The following is an 18,652-nucleotide window of genomic DNA, read 5'->3' as shown; positions in this document are numbered from 1 at the left end:
GTTCACTGTACGGAAGCTTCTCCAAACCTTTGGAAGGCGAATACCTCTCTTCTGATGGGACACACAACCAAAGCTTTTGTGCTTTAGTGAGACATTGGGCCTGTTAAATTCTTATATGTTGGTACTACTTTCTTCCCTTACTTGTGTTTTTGTTTGCAAACGCCCGTCGCTGACTTTTTTTATACAAATTCTAAAAATGTCGAAGTTTGGAATGACGTATGTTGTCTTTGAGGTTCCGGAATGCACATGAGGAAAAATTATCAGATAATGCCTGTAATTGCTGTCAAATGCAGGATGCGTCAGCCATATACTCCTGCTACAAACGTTGGCATGTACTGAGTTTAGCCTGTTTTCATTGCAGATGGTTGTTGGCAACTTCTCGTCTAAACATTAAGGATCTAAATTTCACTCACTAAATCTGTCCGCCTAGTTAACCTCTCAGATACCTGCAATACTAACAGTGCGTCAGGGAGCAATGGTTGACATTAATTGAGCTAGGCTCCTTGCTTTGCGTCTGTACCAAAATAAAGTCCAGCAATGGAATCTGTTAACCAACACCAAGTCTGTATGAGTAATGTATTCCTTTACCTAACCCCTGGTTCAATATGTCATTGGATAGTGAAAATTAGCTGCTGGACTAGCAGCTTAAGATTGTCTCACTTTTGAATGGGGATGTCTAAGCTGCTGACAGGCTTGGAGAACTTACAATACTTTAGTGGGCCTGTATTCATGCATTCGTTGGACAAATTGGAATACGTTATTGAAGGGATGCACATGATGCAGGCACAGATGTTTCCCATCATGCTAATGGTTTGACGCAACAGGAAACATACCCAGCAGCTTGGACATACCCCTTGTTTTGGATGTGACTTCAGGCTGGAAGGTTGTCTTGCATGAAGAAAATGGTTCAGTCTATTATTGGAATATTGAAACAGGAGAAACTTCATGGGAAGTTCGTGGTTTGCCCAGATAATGCCTGTTTGTGTAGACAGTGCAAGCGATGCGCCGATAGGATAGAACGGTTTCAATTAGAAAATGTAATTGGCTGGATTCTATGATTCCTGCAGCAAATACTTCTATTATATTCTGGTTTGCGTATAACAGCAGAATGTATCACTTTCCCATAAAAGACCAGCTCTTTATGACCTCCCTCCATTATAAGAACAAAGCACCCATTTTTCCACCAATACATTTATTTATCGGATAAAATATATAAAAACTCGTTTTCCAATAATGGTTTTTCTCCATTATATAAACAGAGTACCCTTTTCCATAAAAAAAATTTATTTCTCGAAAAATAATAAAATAAATCAGTTCTCTAATAAAACACCAGCTCTTTATGGCTTTCCTCCATAAATTATCCAGTTTCCCATTTTTTCAAACGGTATTTCAGGGGAGGTTTGTGAAATTATCCTGTATAATATATATGTGTATATAATATTAATAAAGTATATAATTATAATTATATAAAATATTAGTTATGGGTGAAGAACTGAACAAGAGAATTACGGGTGAATTATGGGTGAAGAGAGGAAAAATATTAGTTATTGATGAATTATGGGTGAAGAACGGAAGAAAGCCCAGTTTTCTGATTTGTCAACTTCCTGGAAATCCCATAAAGTACATGACACAGGGCCACCGACAAAGCTTTGCAGTGCATTAAGAAATTTATTCTAGGATAGAGTGCGAATAATGAATTTTTGTATCACACAAAATTTAGTTGAAGGCGTTGTGTTATAAGAGTCAACCTCTTTATGCCTTTCTTCCTTCATACGGGCACCAGTACACAAGTTCCTCAAATACAAATTCATTTATCGAAAACCAGAAAAATAGACCCGTAGTTCATAAAACAGTAGCTCTTTAAGGCTTTCTTCCGTTAAACTGACACACTCCCCAACTTTGTCTCTCTATCTTGCCACCTTCATCCAACCTCAACTTTATTCATCTCCAACCTCCCGTGGATGTTCGCTTTCCGCATAATTTGATGACGGACAACGTTGGCATCATCCAGAAGCAAACACAGTGCTACTTTGCGCCGCTCCTGCTCCGAATTGTACTGCGCCGATAAATTTGTTACTATCTCCATCGTTCGCAACCAAAGCAAGCAAACACACTTACTGTTACAGCACACGACGCCATTCCTTTTTGCTTACCTGATTCCATTTCCAGCTTCCAATTCCACTTGATAACATATCCATGTACTTCAGCATGAATAACCCACAATCCCACCTGCATTACAAACCATAACCACAAATTTAGACACAACCATTGCTGAACTATGGAAAAAACTTCCAAAACTATGCAGGTGCAACTTACGCATTCCGTTGCTGTGGACATGTGGCTGCAGCTTTTATTTTGTACAGCCAAAGGCATGACGAATACTGCCCCTCCAAACCATAAGTCAGCGCTGCTTCCAACCTTTCAATCTGACGGCCATACAAGAAAAACATATGCAATTTTAAGTTTACTGCCACCAATTGTAAAGGTGATGGTCGTGTTCATGAAATGTTTGACAAACCGACTTAGTTTACCACTGTCTCCACGGAGCTGCGCCTATTCATATCCGTTTGCTCGTCTCCTCTCATTGAATCATAAATTAATACTTCTTCGCTTCCCATGTCCACCACACACATATACCAATGCTCATCGTGCCACATTGGCACGAATATCTGAAGCATAGCAGCGGTTAGTTAGTCATCATCATGGCATCTGTATCTATTCCATTTTGCTACATAACAGAGTAGCTGCTCGTACCTTCTCACACTTTTTTATATTACCTCCTACTTTACATTCCTGTAGATATGTACAGTACAGCTCGTCTGCTGATTTGTTGAACTCCAAAATCTCTTGCTACAACACGACAGTCAAATATGACATTTTAATATTAATGTACGTACTCACACCCCCCAACTTTGGCCGAACACTTGTACCTGAAACCAAGTTGGCATGAACCACCATCGCATTGAATGATCGTCAAGACGCCTTTGCTGCCTTGCTGTTTTCATCGCACAATAGCAATTGATTATCTGCACCAAACTCAACTCACATCACTTCGTCCTCCATGAAACAGTCCACACAACACCACCCAATTTCAATCCCTCAATTTACTCACATCACATGCCATGGGTTTTTCAGGAAGCAAGGACCCCATTGCATCCCGACTTGCTGTCTGCCCCTTAATTGACACCAGTACTTCCCTGTCATTACAACAGCGTACATTAATCTTTTCCCTATGTGTATTACAGTTTCATAATCTACAAACTTGATATCATCATTTTCAATCACTCGAGTTAAAACGGCCAGAGTAGGTTCGCTCTTCCTCACTAATACAACCAGCAATCACGGTTTCAATGACCCAATCGGTCCTTACGGTCATTCAGTTAGCCTAAGGCGGTTATGTACTCACCATAAGGGTCATTCAGTTATCATTGTACTTCCATTCTCAAACTTCTGGAATACTCACCTTTTATTCTATATGCAACCATGTTACCTACCCTTGCTTTTTATATAAGGTGGCATGATTGACAGCACACAAATTGTAAGTTTTATGCTCACTTGTAAACCAATTTTAACTGCTTCGAAGCTTTTCGTTCCTATGCCCTCTCCCCTATGGGGATAATCATACTACATATTCAGTCAACCTTATAATTGCAAATACTTTTCTGTCCCCTTTCCCATTGCAATTTCAAATAAAGGATAAAACAAAATAGAACTGTTGATTTAACAAATCCATGTTCCAGTACATACCCTTGCGACAGCTGAGTGTCAAACAAGAACTTCAGTATTTTTGCTCGTCCCTCACTCAATTTTTCCCCGATAGATGCCAGCCTCGTTTCCTGCTACCACAAAAATATGTCATCTTTCATTGTCTATAATTTCCCATACTTTAGTAATTCTGGAACGTTGGAATACTCACCTTTGCCAATAAAGCAACGATCTTCGTTTGACACTTGTTCATCACACTGCTATCCATCTGTACATAAAACTACAATTTATACTTTACTTTTCTAATGCTACAAATACCTTGGCACAAACCGATGCATACCTTTATTCTTTTACCTTGCCTTCTGTTTTGTTTGTCTTCCCCCACAGGCTTCTCCGTATTGTCCATCCTTAGTCTCTTTCTACTCCTCCACTTTGTAATTTTCGATGCACTCTTTTCACCCATTACAGTACTATTCGTAGTCACTCTATCATTTTCACTCCTGCTTTTGGACCTAAAATCTGGCGTTGTAGGACTAAATTTATGTAACTCACTCCCTCTTTTAACATTACCGCGCCAATCGTCCTTCTGCCCACCCTCCACACCAAGTGCCCGGTTTGTTTTGCACACGTTCATCACACTTTCATACATGCTCCTCAGCCTTTCAAAACGACATTCAATCATTGCTTCCATTCTACCAATACTATCCTTCACATCTTTATTACCACATTCAATTTCAATCAGTCTTCTATCAATGTCTTCTCTACAGCTTATGTTATTGTAAAACTGCACATTGCCCTGTCACTACAACCCTTCAGTTTTGTACTACTAGTAACGTCACAAAATGCAGATTGCAATTTCAACAACAATTCACACGAAAGGATTTTACATTACCTGTTCCCCCTCAAATATGTGATTCCTCCTCAATATTCGCACGCTTTCATTAATCTCGTACCTTCCCCAAAATCTTAGCCTCGGCCCTCTCGGCTGGAACTTGCGAAACTCGTCCTCACCCTCGATATAGAATCGTTCCAGATAGTAAATCTGCACGGACAAAAACGCCTACCATCATTTACGGGTCTTTTCTATCAAAGTTTAATTTCATTATTCCAGCAATTCCTATCTCTAATACAAAATGGTGCGTCTTTCTTATACCATCAAGAAAAGTGCACATCCCGCTATTCCGTTGCCGTCTCTATCACGGATGCTCTTCACCAAATTGTCAAGTATGAATTCCGACCAGTTCAAATTTTCCATATTCTCCTCTGTAGCCACTACAGCCACCAGAGCCCGGCTCACTTTGTCATCCAAACTTGGTGCTAACAACCTACCAACAACAAACAATACGAACTTCACTTTGAATTCTAAGCCTTCGTTATGCAAACTACATATACTGTGCCTCAATTCCTCCACTACAATTTCACCGCTATTTATTCTGATATTCAATTCTCTTTCCAACTCTGTATCCATCTCTTGCCTTCGCTTTTCGCTTTCAATATCTTTCCCACGGCTGCTCAAACCAAGTACACATTCCACATCCTCGGCTGTCACCTGTAGACAGTACCCATGAACGTTCAGTGTCCTCCGATCTACATCAAAGTTATCCAGCAGCCACTTCAACATCTCTTCGTCAACCTCTACTCCCTTCACATTCAAAATTGACCCGAATCCAAACTCTCTGACAGCCTGCCGCTGCTCATCCGAGATCCAATCCACCATATTCTTCACGGAATGAGTTGAGTGGCTTACCATTGTTTCCGCCGTCCGACGAATGCCCTTCCTTTCACTGCTGCAACTTTTATAATTCGAAGGTGTTCCACTCTCATGCATCAGCGATACTACCATTGTTTCCGCCGTCCGACGAATGGCCTTCCGTTCACTGCTGCAACTTTTAAATTTCGAAGGTGTTCCACTCTCATGCATCGGCGATACTACATTTTCGCTTTCTCCTTCACTGTCCCACTGCATATCCGAAGCATCTATTTCCGCCGCCAGCTCCATAACAAATCCCTATCTTCTGCTATTCCTCCTGCTCAGCTTTTGGCGCTTTTTCCTTTCTAATACGCCTGCACTCTTTAGCTTATCCAGTAAGCTTCGCGCCTTTTTTCCATGCCCTACTTTCGCGTACAAACCCTCACTTTCCCGGTTGCTTCATTTCGGCCCCTCCACATTTCACATGCCCAGCTGGAGTCCCCTTCAACCCCCAATAGATCTTCCGGTTGCACGTCACAAAAGCCCTTTCCACGTGCCCGCCCAACACACTTCCCCTACCGTTTGTGGCCCAAAATGCTTGAATGTCTTTTCCATTAACTTTCCACACCTCTGTTTTGACATGTAAACATACCGCAGCAACATCCTTACTATCATTTATCATTTGAAAATAACCTGCACATCCGAGACGAAGTCCAACACGTGGCATAGATTTTCCCCTGGTTTGTGACCGTTCCTCCAATTGGTCAAACACGGCTAATTCCTTAGATTATAGTTTTAAAAAAAAAAAAGTCGGCCAAATGTTACTTTGATAAAGATGGTGTACCAAACTATACCTGTCATGCTGACGAAGTACGATTAGGGTACTCCACTTTTTTCTTTTTTTTTTAAAGGCCAAAGCTTTCGTGCTGACTAAGCACGGCAGCCAATAATTGTGTAGTGCTGACTAAAAGGCATTAGAAAGAGTTGATGCTAAACATCAGAAAAACTAGCTCCTTTGGTTTCCTAAATTTTGAATTTGCCCATTAACATTTCAATTCAACATCTCCATTTGTAGTTTGTACTATGAACAAAACCTTCTGCATCTTTTGGACTCGGACCCGCCCTCCCATGCAATTTATGCTCTTTCAATTCAGAAGAACTCATTATACACTTTTCGCCAAGAAGTATGACTATTTGTCCAGTTATGCTATAGCAAAGAATACAAAGCAAAGATTAGGGGATAATAGAGTTAATGCAGACTGAAACTATGTAAAGAGGAGGGCGATAGACATAACAAAGTGAAATGAATTAAATAAGAAGAATGCACAGAATGACTGCTTAAACATTCAAGTGATTTGAACTATGACCATGAACTGACAGTATCAAAGACTTTGTATACCAAATGAAACTTGAAAGAAGAATACAAGCAGACAATTTTGGAACTATGATAAACCATCTGCCAGGTATGTCTATCCATTTGCAACTAGGAGACGGATGAGCATGGGCAATATATAAGAGCTTCAACAGAAATTGCTTTACTAGAATGGAGAAATCTGTATTTAAATTAAATGCAGTGAACTATGTGGACTGTGTGAAAAGAGTCAAATGCATATACCAATAACTATGTGCCCAGTAAATTACACCTTGTACTCATGGACTCGCATCCACTTTGTTGATGACCACTTTTTCCCTCTAACAACCAGGGCAACCGCCTACAGAAGCACACCAGAAGACTCATAAACAATTTACACATCTAATAACTCATGATATGAGAATGATGTTAAAAATGGCAATCATTCAATGTAGTACAAGAAGAAGGAAAAAAAGAAAAAAGACAAGCACTTGAAAACCAGTTCAGTCCTACTGCCATCAGAACTACAGTTCAATACATACTGGAATAACCTTCAAAACGGTTTCTCCACCCTCTTCAACATCTGACCTGCTCATAATAATAATAAAAACACCCCTGCCAGCAAAGTCAACACGGCGGGGGACAATTTTTTTTTTTTAAATCCAGTCAAAGGCTGCACAACTATGACAGCTTCTGCCAGAAAAGAATCTGTCAGACCCTTTTTTGTTTTGACTTAGCACAGTAGTGTCAGCCATATAGAAAAAAAAAAAGAGAAATTGCCTTACCACAGCGGATATAGTTTGGTACACTATTCTTGTCAGAGCAACATTTGATCAATATTTTTTTTAGTTTTAATTTAAGGAATTAGCCCTCACATTGCCACCAATATCCTTCACGACCAGCAACAGCCTTACGAGCAAAAAATTCGACTTGTCCTTTCTCTCCCAATATGGTAGACCAAAGCTCCCATTGTAGCTTATTTTTTAGTTTCTATATGCATGTATTCTGGAATGTATATTACTTTTTATAATCATAACTATGAATTAATATATCATATATTCTTAGTGTAATTTTTTTTCCACAAGTGAATCTGGATCCACAATGACAGGGTGTCGAGCTAGTATAATAATAATTACCTACTCAAGAAAAATACAAATTTTGTATATAGCGGTGAGCAGGGTCGAATCCATAGGGATTGGGGATAACTTATTTCTTTCAAAGTCCGAAGTATGGGGGTTTTTGGAGAATATAAAATAACTAATTAACTACCTAATAAAACAACTACTAGAAATAAATAGAAATTAATCAATAACTAATATGACTCTAGCCAAAGGTTCAACTTTCCAGACACGGTCCATGCAACTGATCATCGATGCAAAGATAATTCAATTACTCATTAATAGATTGGTTATAGTTGTCATACACGCGATGAACAACCAACCTTTTCTTAATTTCTCGATAGTTAAGGTACGATCGTTAACTATTTCCCTAACCAATAAATAACTCTAGGTACGACCGTAGGATTTGATTACTCGATTGCATTAATAATTCGAAAAACCCAACCCTAATCAACAAACACGCTACGAGGATTTGTTTAAATTAGATCATACGTTTCTCTAACATGAAATTAATCACGCTAGTCGCCACTGGTATTAATCAACAGAACAATTACGGATTCAATCAATTAATATGACAGTAGATTATTAGGTTAATTTGAATATCGGATCCTTGACATTCAAATAACAAAATAATCATAAGTAATTAAACCAGAAAACGTACGAATACCAATGAATAAAAGAAATAAGTAAAATAATTCGATCTCACAGATATTTGGAATCGAGTCTTCAAGTTGACCTTCGACTAGATGAAAAACTTAGCCACATTTCATGAGAAAATCTCCACGTAATTTAAATGAGATCCAGGCCATCAAAAGAACTCAGAAAGAATAAAAACTAAACTATGCCAAAAGTTAAGCTAGAACTATTGATCCTAGCTCTCTGTACGCCCCTTTCTCTTTTAAAGCCAAAGATGACTAATGCTATCTAGTCCCGTGGTCCCCGCACGAATTGAGAGTCCAATCCACTTCACAAGCCTCTGTACATTTCTTTTCCAAAGAATCACTAATGATCAATCTTTTCCGCGTGGTCCCTGCCGAAATTGAAGTAAAAGAGTACAAGCCGTGAACTGAAGCTCTGCCGACTTTTTCTCCTTCTTGTTTCCTATTGCTAGGCAAAGACTTCCTAGTAAGAGTCCTAGTCAGCAATTCTTCTAATCAGCCAAAAGAAATGCCATCCGTTGTAGCTTCATGCAGGCCAATTTTGTGAGGCTTTTTGGACTCTTTTACGTGTGGGGCAATTTCCTCCGGCAGGTCCCTTGTTTAGCACTTTTCAAATCGCTTTTCTGTAGATAGGTTCAAATATTAAATATAAGTATATATCAAAAATTTAAAATACTATTTGACAAGGATAAAGAAAAAATTAATAATAAAATAACCAACAATTAACACCCTATCACATAATTTATGATACAAAAACTCTATTCAATTGTGTGGATGTGATAAAGTCACATAATTCTTAACTCCCTAAGATGTCATTTTTATACACTTTTAGCTCCCGAGCTATAATATGTACCATTTAAGTCACCAAACAATTTAACGTGTAAACTTTTGGACTTTCTATCAATTTTTGCAGTTTGAACTAATGGAATAAAGGAATAAAATTGTCCGTCCACAAAATAATGAAGGGACAACAAGCTTTTAGCTCTTCTTTCTCTTATTGAAGTTTTCAGAGACATAATAATTTTAGCTTGGCTTGGAGTAGTATATACCTTTTATCATTCCTTGAAAATTGTTATACTCAAAATGCCACAGAGAATGGTGAAACACTGGAATTGCTTGTCATATCAATTACTCTACAAAACATAACAACGAAAGTTGAAGAAAAATACATAAAAACTAGTCTGAGGAAATTGAGAAGGTTAAAATTGAGAATGTTACTAAAAATAGGATAGGATGATAAATGAGAACTTGTAATCTTGGGAAGTAATTAAAGTGTGTTTTTAATACTTGGAAAAGCATTCTGTAATAATCTACAATCAAATGATAAAATTTAACAAGACCTTAGTCTGTAAATAATATAACTAATTTTGAAAGTATTGAAGTAAATCATCTAGAATACATGCCTGGCAATTCTGTATTTAGTCTAACACTGCACAACTTCCTATCCCTCTATTTTGTTAGTTCATCGTTATTAATGACTTGAAACCTAGAAACGAATTTGTATTTATCGCATCCTCAAGGTGGATCAACTACAAACCATAAACAAATATATTTTTCAATAAACACACCCAATAGATTTGAGACTTGGACTCTCACGGTTCTCTGTCAAGATAGCATCCTCAAGATTGTAATGATATGTGATTATCACCAATAGACTAGGAGAGCATGCACTAACGTGACAAGACAAGCAATTTAGAATTCTCCATACCCATTATTACTACTATTTCAAACTAACCCAATGATGTCCAAAGAGAGGAATTAATCTTCCCCCATTATTACTACTATTCCCCCAGTGGGCATTTAATTCCTAGCAAGTAAGGGACAACAAAACATCAGTATCCAGAGAATAGAGCAGCAGGTCTTCATCAAGACAGCGTCCTTAGTGAATGTGGTCTTCATCAAGACAAGCTGCTTAAATTGTCCAAAAATACTGGGAAAGACCCATAGAGATCGAGAATACACTTGAAAATCTACCATGACAATTGTCAGCCGTGGGGTACAAATGACAATTTCACACTTACGAGTCAATAGTTGGTATTTAACTTAGTTTTAAATTGTGAAAAATTAAAAACATATGTCTCAGAGATAGAGTCAAGGCTATATTTTTTATTCAACATATGTTGTGGAAAAATATTAAGTCAACCGCAAGTATGTGCCTATATAAGTGCTGCCCAAGGTCACAATGTACTCATGTTCTATATTTGTTTGGCATTCCTCAAGTTTTATTTACCTCTATATAAGCAATGCAGAGAACTTATTTTCTTTTCGTTGCAGCCTTGCTACTGTTGCACTTTATAACAACAAGCTCAGCTAGCGCAAGTGTTGCCAACAACCAAAACAACACTATCGATCTGAATGCACTTCTGGCCTTCAAATCCACAATTTTCGATCCTCAAAGGATCATCCCAACCAACTGGTCCACTTCTACCTCTGTTTGCAACTGGATTGGTATCACTTGTAATGCTCGTCATCATAGAGTCGCAGCCATTGACCTTTCTTACATGGGAATTGCAGGAACTATACCTCCACAGTTGGGTAATCTTTCTTTTCTCGTCAGGTTGAATGCTATGAATAACAGCTTTCATGGACATCTTCCAACCGAGCTATCTCATCTACGCCGATTGAAGTACATCAACTTGGAAGATAATGCCTTTGAAGGAGAACTACCGTCATGGTTGGGAGGTTTAACTGCACTCCAATACTTATCCTTCCGAGATAACGGATTTTCAGGTTCATTATCAGGCAGGCTCTCTAATTTCACAAATTTAGAGACCATCAGGTTGGGTTTCAACTTTTTTACTGGAAATCTTTCAGAAGAATTCAGCGCTCTACCGAAATTGACAGTTTTGGACATTCAACATAACCAACTTGTTGGCCCTCTACCATGGGATTTGTTTAACCTCTCCTCATTGCAAATTATTAGTTTTACGAATAATAGCTTATTGGGTTACCTTCCAGCACATATCTGCGATCATCTCCCACAACTTAAAGGGCTTTACTTATCATGGAATTACTTTGAAGGTGAAATTCCATCAGGCATCGGAGAATGTTCAATACTCCAAGTTTTATCCTTGTCTTACAACAAATTCCGAGGATATATACCAAAAGAAATTTGGAATCTAACCACTCTTACACAAATAATTTTGGGTGGGAACGACCTGACAGGTAAGTGCCGACTTGACTTTGTTTTGGGTGGGAAAAATTCTTGTGTATTTCGAGCACCAATTGATCACAGATTTAAATGCTTGCAGGGTGTGGAGAAACACTTAATGTTTAAGTAGATTAAGTTCAAACTTAAATGTTTAAGCAGACTGAATATAAGCAAAGGTTCCTTCTTTTTGCATTCTTTGTTCATCAATGATTACATGGGGATGTTTGAAATATTTTGGTTAAGCCGCTAACTTGTTATACCAATGGCCTTGCCGGGTTGATGTCTAGGCCGGGATTAATGACTATGCCAAACACACAATTTTGTTGATGTAAGAAATAAAATTGTGAAAGAAGGATCAATTAACAGTATGTATACTAATGGGGTAGAGTAGTCTTTTTGCACAAAACCATTGGTTCTGATGGATTACATCTCTCTTGCCTTTGAATCCAAAGCATAAGGATGTTAAAAGTATATTTTCAAGCCACATGGGTGGTTTTGAGTAATTTCCCGTTAAACTTTTTGGACATTTGAAACTTCATGGCTTTACCGTCTATGAAAGAAAATGTAAAAAGTATTAATTTCGATATTCATATTTAGATTTTATATCAATTTTATTTCTAATTTATGCACACATTTAAAAATCCATTGACATAGGCATAGAGATTGGCACCAAAATGACCTCCAATTTTTGGAAGTGTATGTAATGGTCATTTTGTCAATATTTATGAGAGATTTACATGATACTGTTTGAAACTAAACTGAAGATCCTTAGAATTCTGAAATGCATATATGTTATATACATATAATTATGCCATGCCGTGAATTATATTTATCATGATGCCATGATTTTTGAGCAGGTGAAATTCCAAAAGCCATTGACAATCTCTATAATTTGGAGATACTAGCCATGGAGCGTGCTAATGTGACAGGTAAAAATCTTGATACATTTTGGCATGAGATCTATTTCATTATTCCATCATTAGAATACTTTTCTCAAACTTGAATTTGAGCCAAAACGAATGGACTCTTTTTCATACGTCAATTGGTCAGTCATACTAGTGCACTGCATAAGCCAAAACGATTTTGATCAGCTTGATCTCAATATGCTACAGCCTACATCTATAACTCAACTTCAAATTTCAATTGATTGCACTTCAAAAATAGAGATACTGATAGGGGGCTAACAGATTATACAATGGGAAAAAGGAAGATGAGGAAGTACTTAGAGAGAGGGTACACATGGTCGAGGTTCAACAGGGTCAACTGGTCTGGATTTCGTTTGTCCCTTTTGACAATAATGTCATGTTATTTCGTTTGCAACATTGTCTCAAAATGTTTTGTCATTTCCAAAATTGTCAATGAATTATACCACTTGCTTTCCTGTCTTTACCCCTGAATTAGTTGGCATGCTTCCTCTTTCATTAAATTTAGCTACTTGACTTTAGATATGTGAGATACAAAATTTTTGCCATGTTGTCATGCTTTGGTTACTACTCATCTAGGCAAAAATTCTACAAAATGGTATAGCAGTTTGTACCAATGAGTACGGATCAAGTACATGGAAGACACAAATACAATTACTGATGTCACAGTGGTTTCGATCAGGCACACGAGCTGTAAATTTTATCGAGAGACATAAGGCTCAGTACAAGTTAAGAGTACCAAGGTGCTGTTGTGATAGGGTTGTGGGGCCCAAATTGATTGAACATAAAGAAGATTGAAAGAACAGAAAGTGCAGGGCTTTAAGTATGGTGGGCAGAGTTGGGGAATTAAAAAGGTAACTTGTTAGTGGTTGAAGCACTTGACGAGGACAATTAAACCAATCATGGGTAGGAGGAAAGTGATCGTAAATTAATATGTACATTTAATTAAACCAATCATAGGAGAAATTATTATTAATTATTAAATTAATAAATTGTAAAGGAGTAAACGAATGGTTAATTAATTAGTTGAAATGGAATATGATATGTGTGGGGTGTGTATATATAAATAATCTCTACCTCAAGTTTTAAATGTGTAACTTCCTAAATACCCCATACACAACTGTAAGTATACAGATCATATTTGAATATATGATATTAAGAATCAATCTCACAAAGAAGAGTGATCAATTATCGATGCTATTCGAACTCCTTTATTATTTAGACGCTCACTAATACAAACATATAATAAAAAGGAAATAAATCAATAATATGAAGCTCCTAGGGAATGGAATTCATAACCATTTTTTGCTAGCAATATTACTTGGGCAATTGAACACTAGTACCTTGGTTAGTTATGACTTAATTTCCTTATGCACGTGAAATCTATTTTTGTAGTGAATCAACTATACTTATAACCAATCTATATCTACTCTCGTGGTTGTGAAATTCGTTACAATTTCATGAGCTTCTATGAAATTACTATAAAACAAGTCATAAAGGTGGACCTCTACTCTCGTAAGTGTATTTTTTAAATTTAGTACTTTCTTGAACTAACATTGAATTACAACTTTTATTGATAATCCAATATCTTTAAATAATCACAACTAATAGCCAATTAATCCTGATTATAAGAATCAAAAGTACTAAATAACTTACTCAAAACAATAGCATCAACCTCCCAAGCAAATCTCACAAACAAATCATAGCTAGTTCATACAACCCAAGGCATGAAACGTTAGCTAAATATAAAGCAAATGAAAATACAATCCAATATTGTATTAAAACTAACAAAGGAATCAAATACAAGAGTTAAAATGTTAGAAAAGATCAAACCATTGTCCCTAGAGCTCAACTTCTCCATCTTCATCTCCCTTTGTTCCCTTGTTGAGCTAATACAAAAATTGAAGAACAACCCACTAATTGTAAATTAATCCTACAGTAATCCAACCTCGACTAAGAAGACTAAGGATTTCTAGTTTAAATCTACATTTTGATAGTGTTTTTCTCCCTCTTTTTGTTTACAAAAATCATCCAAGAGAAGTCTCATTAATAGGGAAAAGGAAAGGCTCAATTATTATGCAAGTCGTTCAAGTTGTGTTGCTTTTCTGACTCAAATCCGGCCGACAATCCGTGCACAGATTGTTGGAGTCGGCTAGATTGCTCCCTTGTTTATGCTGAAAAATTGCAGGAAAAATACTTCCAAAGTGGTTCCACGAGGTGATCCATGGACCTGAGGTCCACGGATCCGTTCACAGATCCATCCTTTTGCTTTGTTCTTCATTAGTCTTTTGCCCTCTACCTGCAATTCATTCTGCAGGAATCCGAGCCCATTCATGTGGAAATTTCTACTTGAATAAAGCTGAATTAGCTTTTGTTTAAAAAATCAAATTTGTAGCCCTTTTTGATAGTTTTCCAATGACTCAAGAATCAAGTCATTTTGAGATTTGGGAACTGAATTATGATGAAAATACTAGTGATTGGTTAGATATCATTATATGAGAAAAGCACTTCAGTAATTTGGATTTTTCACTATGAAAACATGAGAACTGGATCTTGTAGTTCGCATAAGAATTGTAGTCCTTCCTCTTAGCTTTAAAATGATTTAAAAATCATCTCAATTCAAGTTTTGTAACTCAAGCTATAGCCAATGTACCAAAATGCATCTTTGCTGCCAATGCTTTTCTTCTTGTTTCTTGATTGCATTTCATCCCTTGCTCCTTCATGTCACATGATCTCCACTTAAAATCATCAACAATCATGCAAGTATCTTCTCACTTCCCTTCAATTGATGATTGAATTATCAAAATCTATAAAAACATGAAAGTTCCGCACTTAAGTCCATAGAAATGAAAATTTTCTCACTTAACCACCAAAATGCAAAAACCTAGTTATTCGACTTGAACTTGAATGAAAACACACTAAAATACACATAGGTAACCATACATAAATATGCAAAACAAGCACTTATCAGAATATTTGTAGGAGAAATGATATGTTGTTGCATGATTGTTCATTATATTTGTGGGCATAACATAAAGAAATTTTAAAAAAAAGCATTTGTAATAGTATTATACCAAATTAATGCGAATGAATTGATGACATAATAACCGGAGTGCATATAGGTGAAATTTAATTAGACTATATTTGTCACTTTTAAATTTTCAATATTATCATCACGGTCACTTAATTATATTTTTATCATTTGATTAACATGTTGCCTGTGTATTGTCCACCAATAGCACAACTAACTTTCACCGCTAACCAACAACAAACATTATAATTACCAAATTTGTTAAAATAATATTAAAAAAGCTTTTAAAAGATCAAAGTTTTTTCATTTATTAAAATTTTTTACTGATTTCTTCCATATAAAAAATGATTTTTTTAAATTGCACGTAAATTGAGTGTGCCCTTTATCACTAGTAATGCTAATGGTATTCCTACTAATGTATACATACTTGAAATCAAATATTCGTATTGATTAGACTATATAGTGATACAGTTAAGAATACTTTTTAATAGGTGTAAATACAAAAATATAACTCCTCATTGTCTATTCTAAAATCTTCACATTTTTTTCTTACCAATTTGATTTGTCAGGTATAATACCTCAAGAGGTTGGTAATCTTAGCAAGTTGGAAGTACTACACATGGGAGAGAATAGGTTAAAAGGTCCCATCCCGCTGAAACTTTTCAATAGTTCAACTGTACGACTTATTGCTCTCACGGAGAATGATTTATCAGGCGAGCTTCCATCAACTATAGGTGCTTTCTTACCCAATCTTGAGGAACTCTACCTTGAGGGAAATGAATTCACTGGAACTATACTAACGTCCATCTCAAATGCTTCTAGGCTCAGAATGCTACACCTTGGTATGAACCATTTTACTGGTGCAATTCCTCATTCTCTTGCAAACATGAGATTACTGGAACAGTTTGCTATATGGCAAAATAATTTTTCTGAGGACTCGCTATCCAAAGAGTTGAGCTTCATCATATCCCTATCAAACTGCAAACATTTAAGAAGGTTGTGGATAGGTAAGAATCCTCTGAATGGCTTCCTCCCAAAGTCTATCGGAAATCTTTCTAGCTCAATCCAATCCTTTCATGCAGGTAGTTGTGGAATCAAAAGTGAAATTCCAAGTTCGATTGGTAATTTGAGCAACTTAGTAGATCTGTTCTTTCAAAACAATAGTTTGACAGGGTTAATTCCCACTACAATCAAATGGTTCTTGAAGCTTCAGAGGATAGATCTAAGCAACAATCAAATACTAGGTGCTATTCCAAGTGAGTTTTGTAATTTGTTGAACTTAGGAGAATTAAAACTTGGACAAAATATGTTCTCTGGTATGGTGCCTTCTTGTTTAGGAAACGTTACAACACTCAGATATGTTTATCTCAATTCTAACAAGTTAAGTTCTATGATACCAAAAAGCTTTTGGAGCCTCAGATATATTTTGGAGCTAGACATGTCAGGAAATTATTTGACAGGTTCTTTGCCTGCTGAAATTGGAAACTTCAAGGCATTAGTCTATTTGAACCTTTCAAATAATCAATACTTGGGTAGGATACCCAGCACTATTGGAGCACTACAGGATTTGCAAGAACTCTCCTTGGAACGTAACAAGCTACAAGGATTGATACCAGATTCCATGAAGAATATGTTGCAGTTACGGCATTTGGATCTATCTTTTAACAATCTGGAAGGTGAAATTCCCAACTCATTACAGGTACTGCCAGATCTCCAATACTTTAATGTGTCCTACAACAGATTGAGAGGACCGATTCCTCATGGAGGGCCGTTTGCAAATTTCACGAACCTATCTTTTCTCTCAAATGAAGCATTGTGTGGCGGTCCTTGGCTCCAACCTTGTGCAAGTACATTTGAGCATGAATCAAGGACAAAAAGGATAGTCATGATTGTTCTGTTGACATCAGGATCTGTCATATTAGCCTTGGTGATTTCAATTTTTTTGATGAGGCTAAAGTTGAGAAAGAAAACTCTAGCTCCGAATCAGAACTTGCTTCCCATGGCGACATTTGAAAGGGCATCCTTCTATGAACTTAGACAAATAACAAATGGATTCAGCGAGAGTAACTTACTTGGCTCGGGGAGCTTTGGTTCAGTTTACAAGGGAATTCGCGAAAATGGGATGGTTTGGGCCATAAAGGTATTCGATTTGCAGCTAGAAGGTGCATTTAAAAGCTTTGATCGAGAATGTGAAGTCTTAAGCTGCCTTCGTCATCGAAATTTAACTAGAGTAATTACTGCTTGCTCTAGCCTTGACTTTAAGGCTTTGGTGCTCGAATACATGCCCAATGGAAGCCTTGAGAAATGGCTTCATGTAAACCGTCATGTCCTAAGTATCAGGCAAAGGTTGGGTATCATGATAGATGTGGCTTGTGGTTTGGAATATCTTCACTATGGCTATTCAATGCCTATAGTTCACTGTGACTTGAAGCCTAGCAATATTCTCCTAGATGAAGACATGGTTGGACATATTTGCGATTTTGGAATTGCGAAGTTGTTGGGAGATGGAGAATCTGTGGTACAAACAAAGACTCTTGCTACATTTGGATATATTGCCCCAGGTGACTTTTCTTGATTCCAATTTCAAATTTTTTATGTCATTCAAATTAAAGTTTCAACTTTAATGGCTAGTACAGTATGTGAAATTTAAAAATTTTGAAAATATGTAAAATTGGTGAACTGGTACTAGTACTTGACTTTAACAACTAGTTTCAAATTTTTTGATGCTAGAGTATGGACTGGAAGGATTGATTTCAACAAGTAGTGATGTTTATAGCTTTGGGATTATATTGATGGAGACATTTACAAAAAGAAAGCCTAAGGATGAGATGTTTACAGAAGAATTAAACCTCAGGCGTTGGATACAAGAATGCTCACCAGATTCTGTGATTCAAGTTATAGACGCAGACTTGTTTCATCCTGAAGATAAAACGGTACAAAGGAAGATTAAATGCATATCGTCTATCTTGCAACTTAGTTTAAGTTGCACGACAGATGCTCCTGAGGAGAGAATAAACATGAAAG

At 36.9% G+C, this 18,652-nt stretch overlaps 2 protein-coding genes across 2 annotated transcripts; one reads left to right on the top strand and one right to left on the bottom strand.

Annotated features, from left to right (window-relative positions):
- Positions 1 to 2,522: 2,522 nt before the first annotated feature.
- On the bottom strand, positions 2,523 to 4,222 carry LOC113780760. Its single transcript, XM_027326534.1, has 6 exons — positions 3,917 to 4,222; positions 3,748 to 3,836; positions 3,113 to 3,197; positions 2,931 to 3,026; positions 2,755 to 2,850; positions 2,523 to 2,669 (listed from the first exon to the last, which is right to left on the bottom strand). The coding sequence occupies exons 1-6, from the start codon at positions 3,971 to 3,973 to the stop codon at positions 2,523 to 2,525; spliced, it is 570 nt and encodes a 189-aa protein (XP_027182335.1). The 5' UTR covers positions 3,974 to 4,222.
- A 6,544-nt stretch (positions 4,223 to 10,766) lies between these two features.
- Positions 10,767 to 18,057, top strand: LOC113780759 (probable LRR receptor-like serine/threonine-protein kinase At3g47570). Its single transcript, XM_027326533.1, has 4 exons — positions 10,767 to 11,688; positions 12,532 to 12,603; positions 16,198 to 17,942; positions 18,043 to 18,057. The coding sequence occupies exons 1-4, from the start codon at positions 10,767 to 10,769 to the stop codon at positions 18,055 to 18,057; spliced, it is 2,754 nt and encodes a 917-aa protein (XP_027182334.1).
- Positions 18,058 to 18,652: the final 595 nt, after the last annotated feature.

Source organism: Coffea eugenioides, chromosome 8, assembly GCF_003713205.1.
Source record: "Coffea eugenioides isolate CCC68of chromosome 8, Ceug_1.0, whole genome shotgun sequence".
NCBI classification, from domain to species: domain Eukaryota; kingdom Viridiplantae; phylum Streptophyta; class Magnoliopsida; order Gentianales; family Rubiaceae; genus Coffea; species Coffea eugenioides.
Note: the sequence above shows the minus strand (reverse complement) of the source record. Positions and strands in the feature narration are given on the sequence as shown.

Excerpts from the sequence above, each read along its gene's own strand:
- LOC113780759 (XM_027326533.1), top strand. The coding sequence starts at position 10,767 with ATGCAGAGAACTTATTTTCTTTTCGTTGCAGCCTTGCTACTGTTGCAC. Across the intron at positions 11,689-12,531 it reads GGGTGGGAACGACCTGACAG|GTGAAATTCCAAAAGCCATT; the intron begins GTAAGTGCCGAC and ends ATTTTTGAGCAG. Across the intron at positions 12,604-16,197 it reads GGAGCGTGCTAATGTGACAG|GTATAATACCTCAAGAGGTT; the intron begins GTAAAAATCTTG and ends TTGATTTGTCAG.
- LOC113780760 (XM_027326534.1), bottom strand. The coding sequence starts at position 3,973 with ATGGATAGCAGTGTGATGAACAAGTGTCAAACGAAGATCGTTGCTTTA. Across the intron at positions 3,027-3,112 it reads AAAAACCCATGGCATGTGAT|ATAATCAATTGCTATTGTGC; the intron begins GTGAGTAAATTG and ends AGTTTGGTGCAG. Across the intron at positions 2,670-2,754 it reads ATATAAAAAAGTGTGAGAAG|ATATTCGTGCCAATGTGGCA; the intron begins GTACGAGCAGCT and ends GCTATGCTTCAG.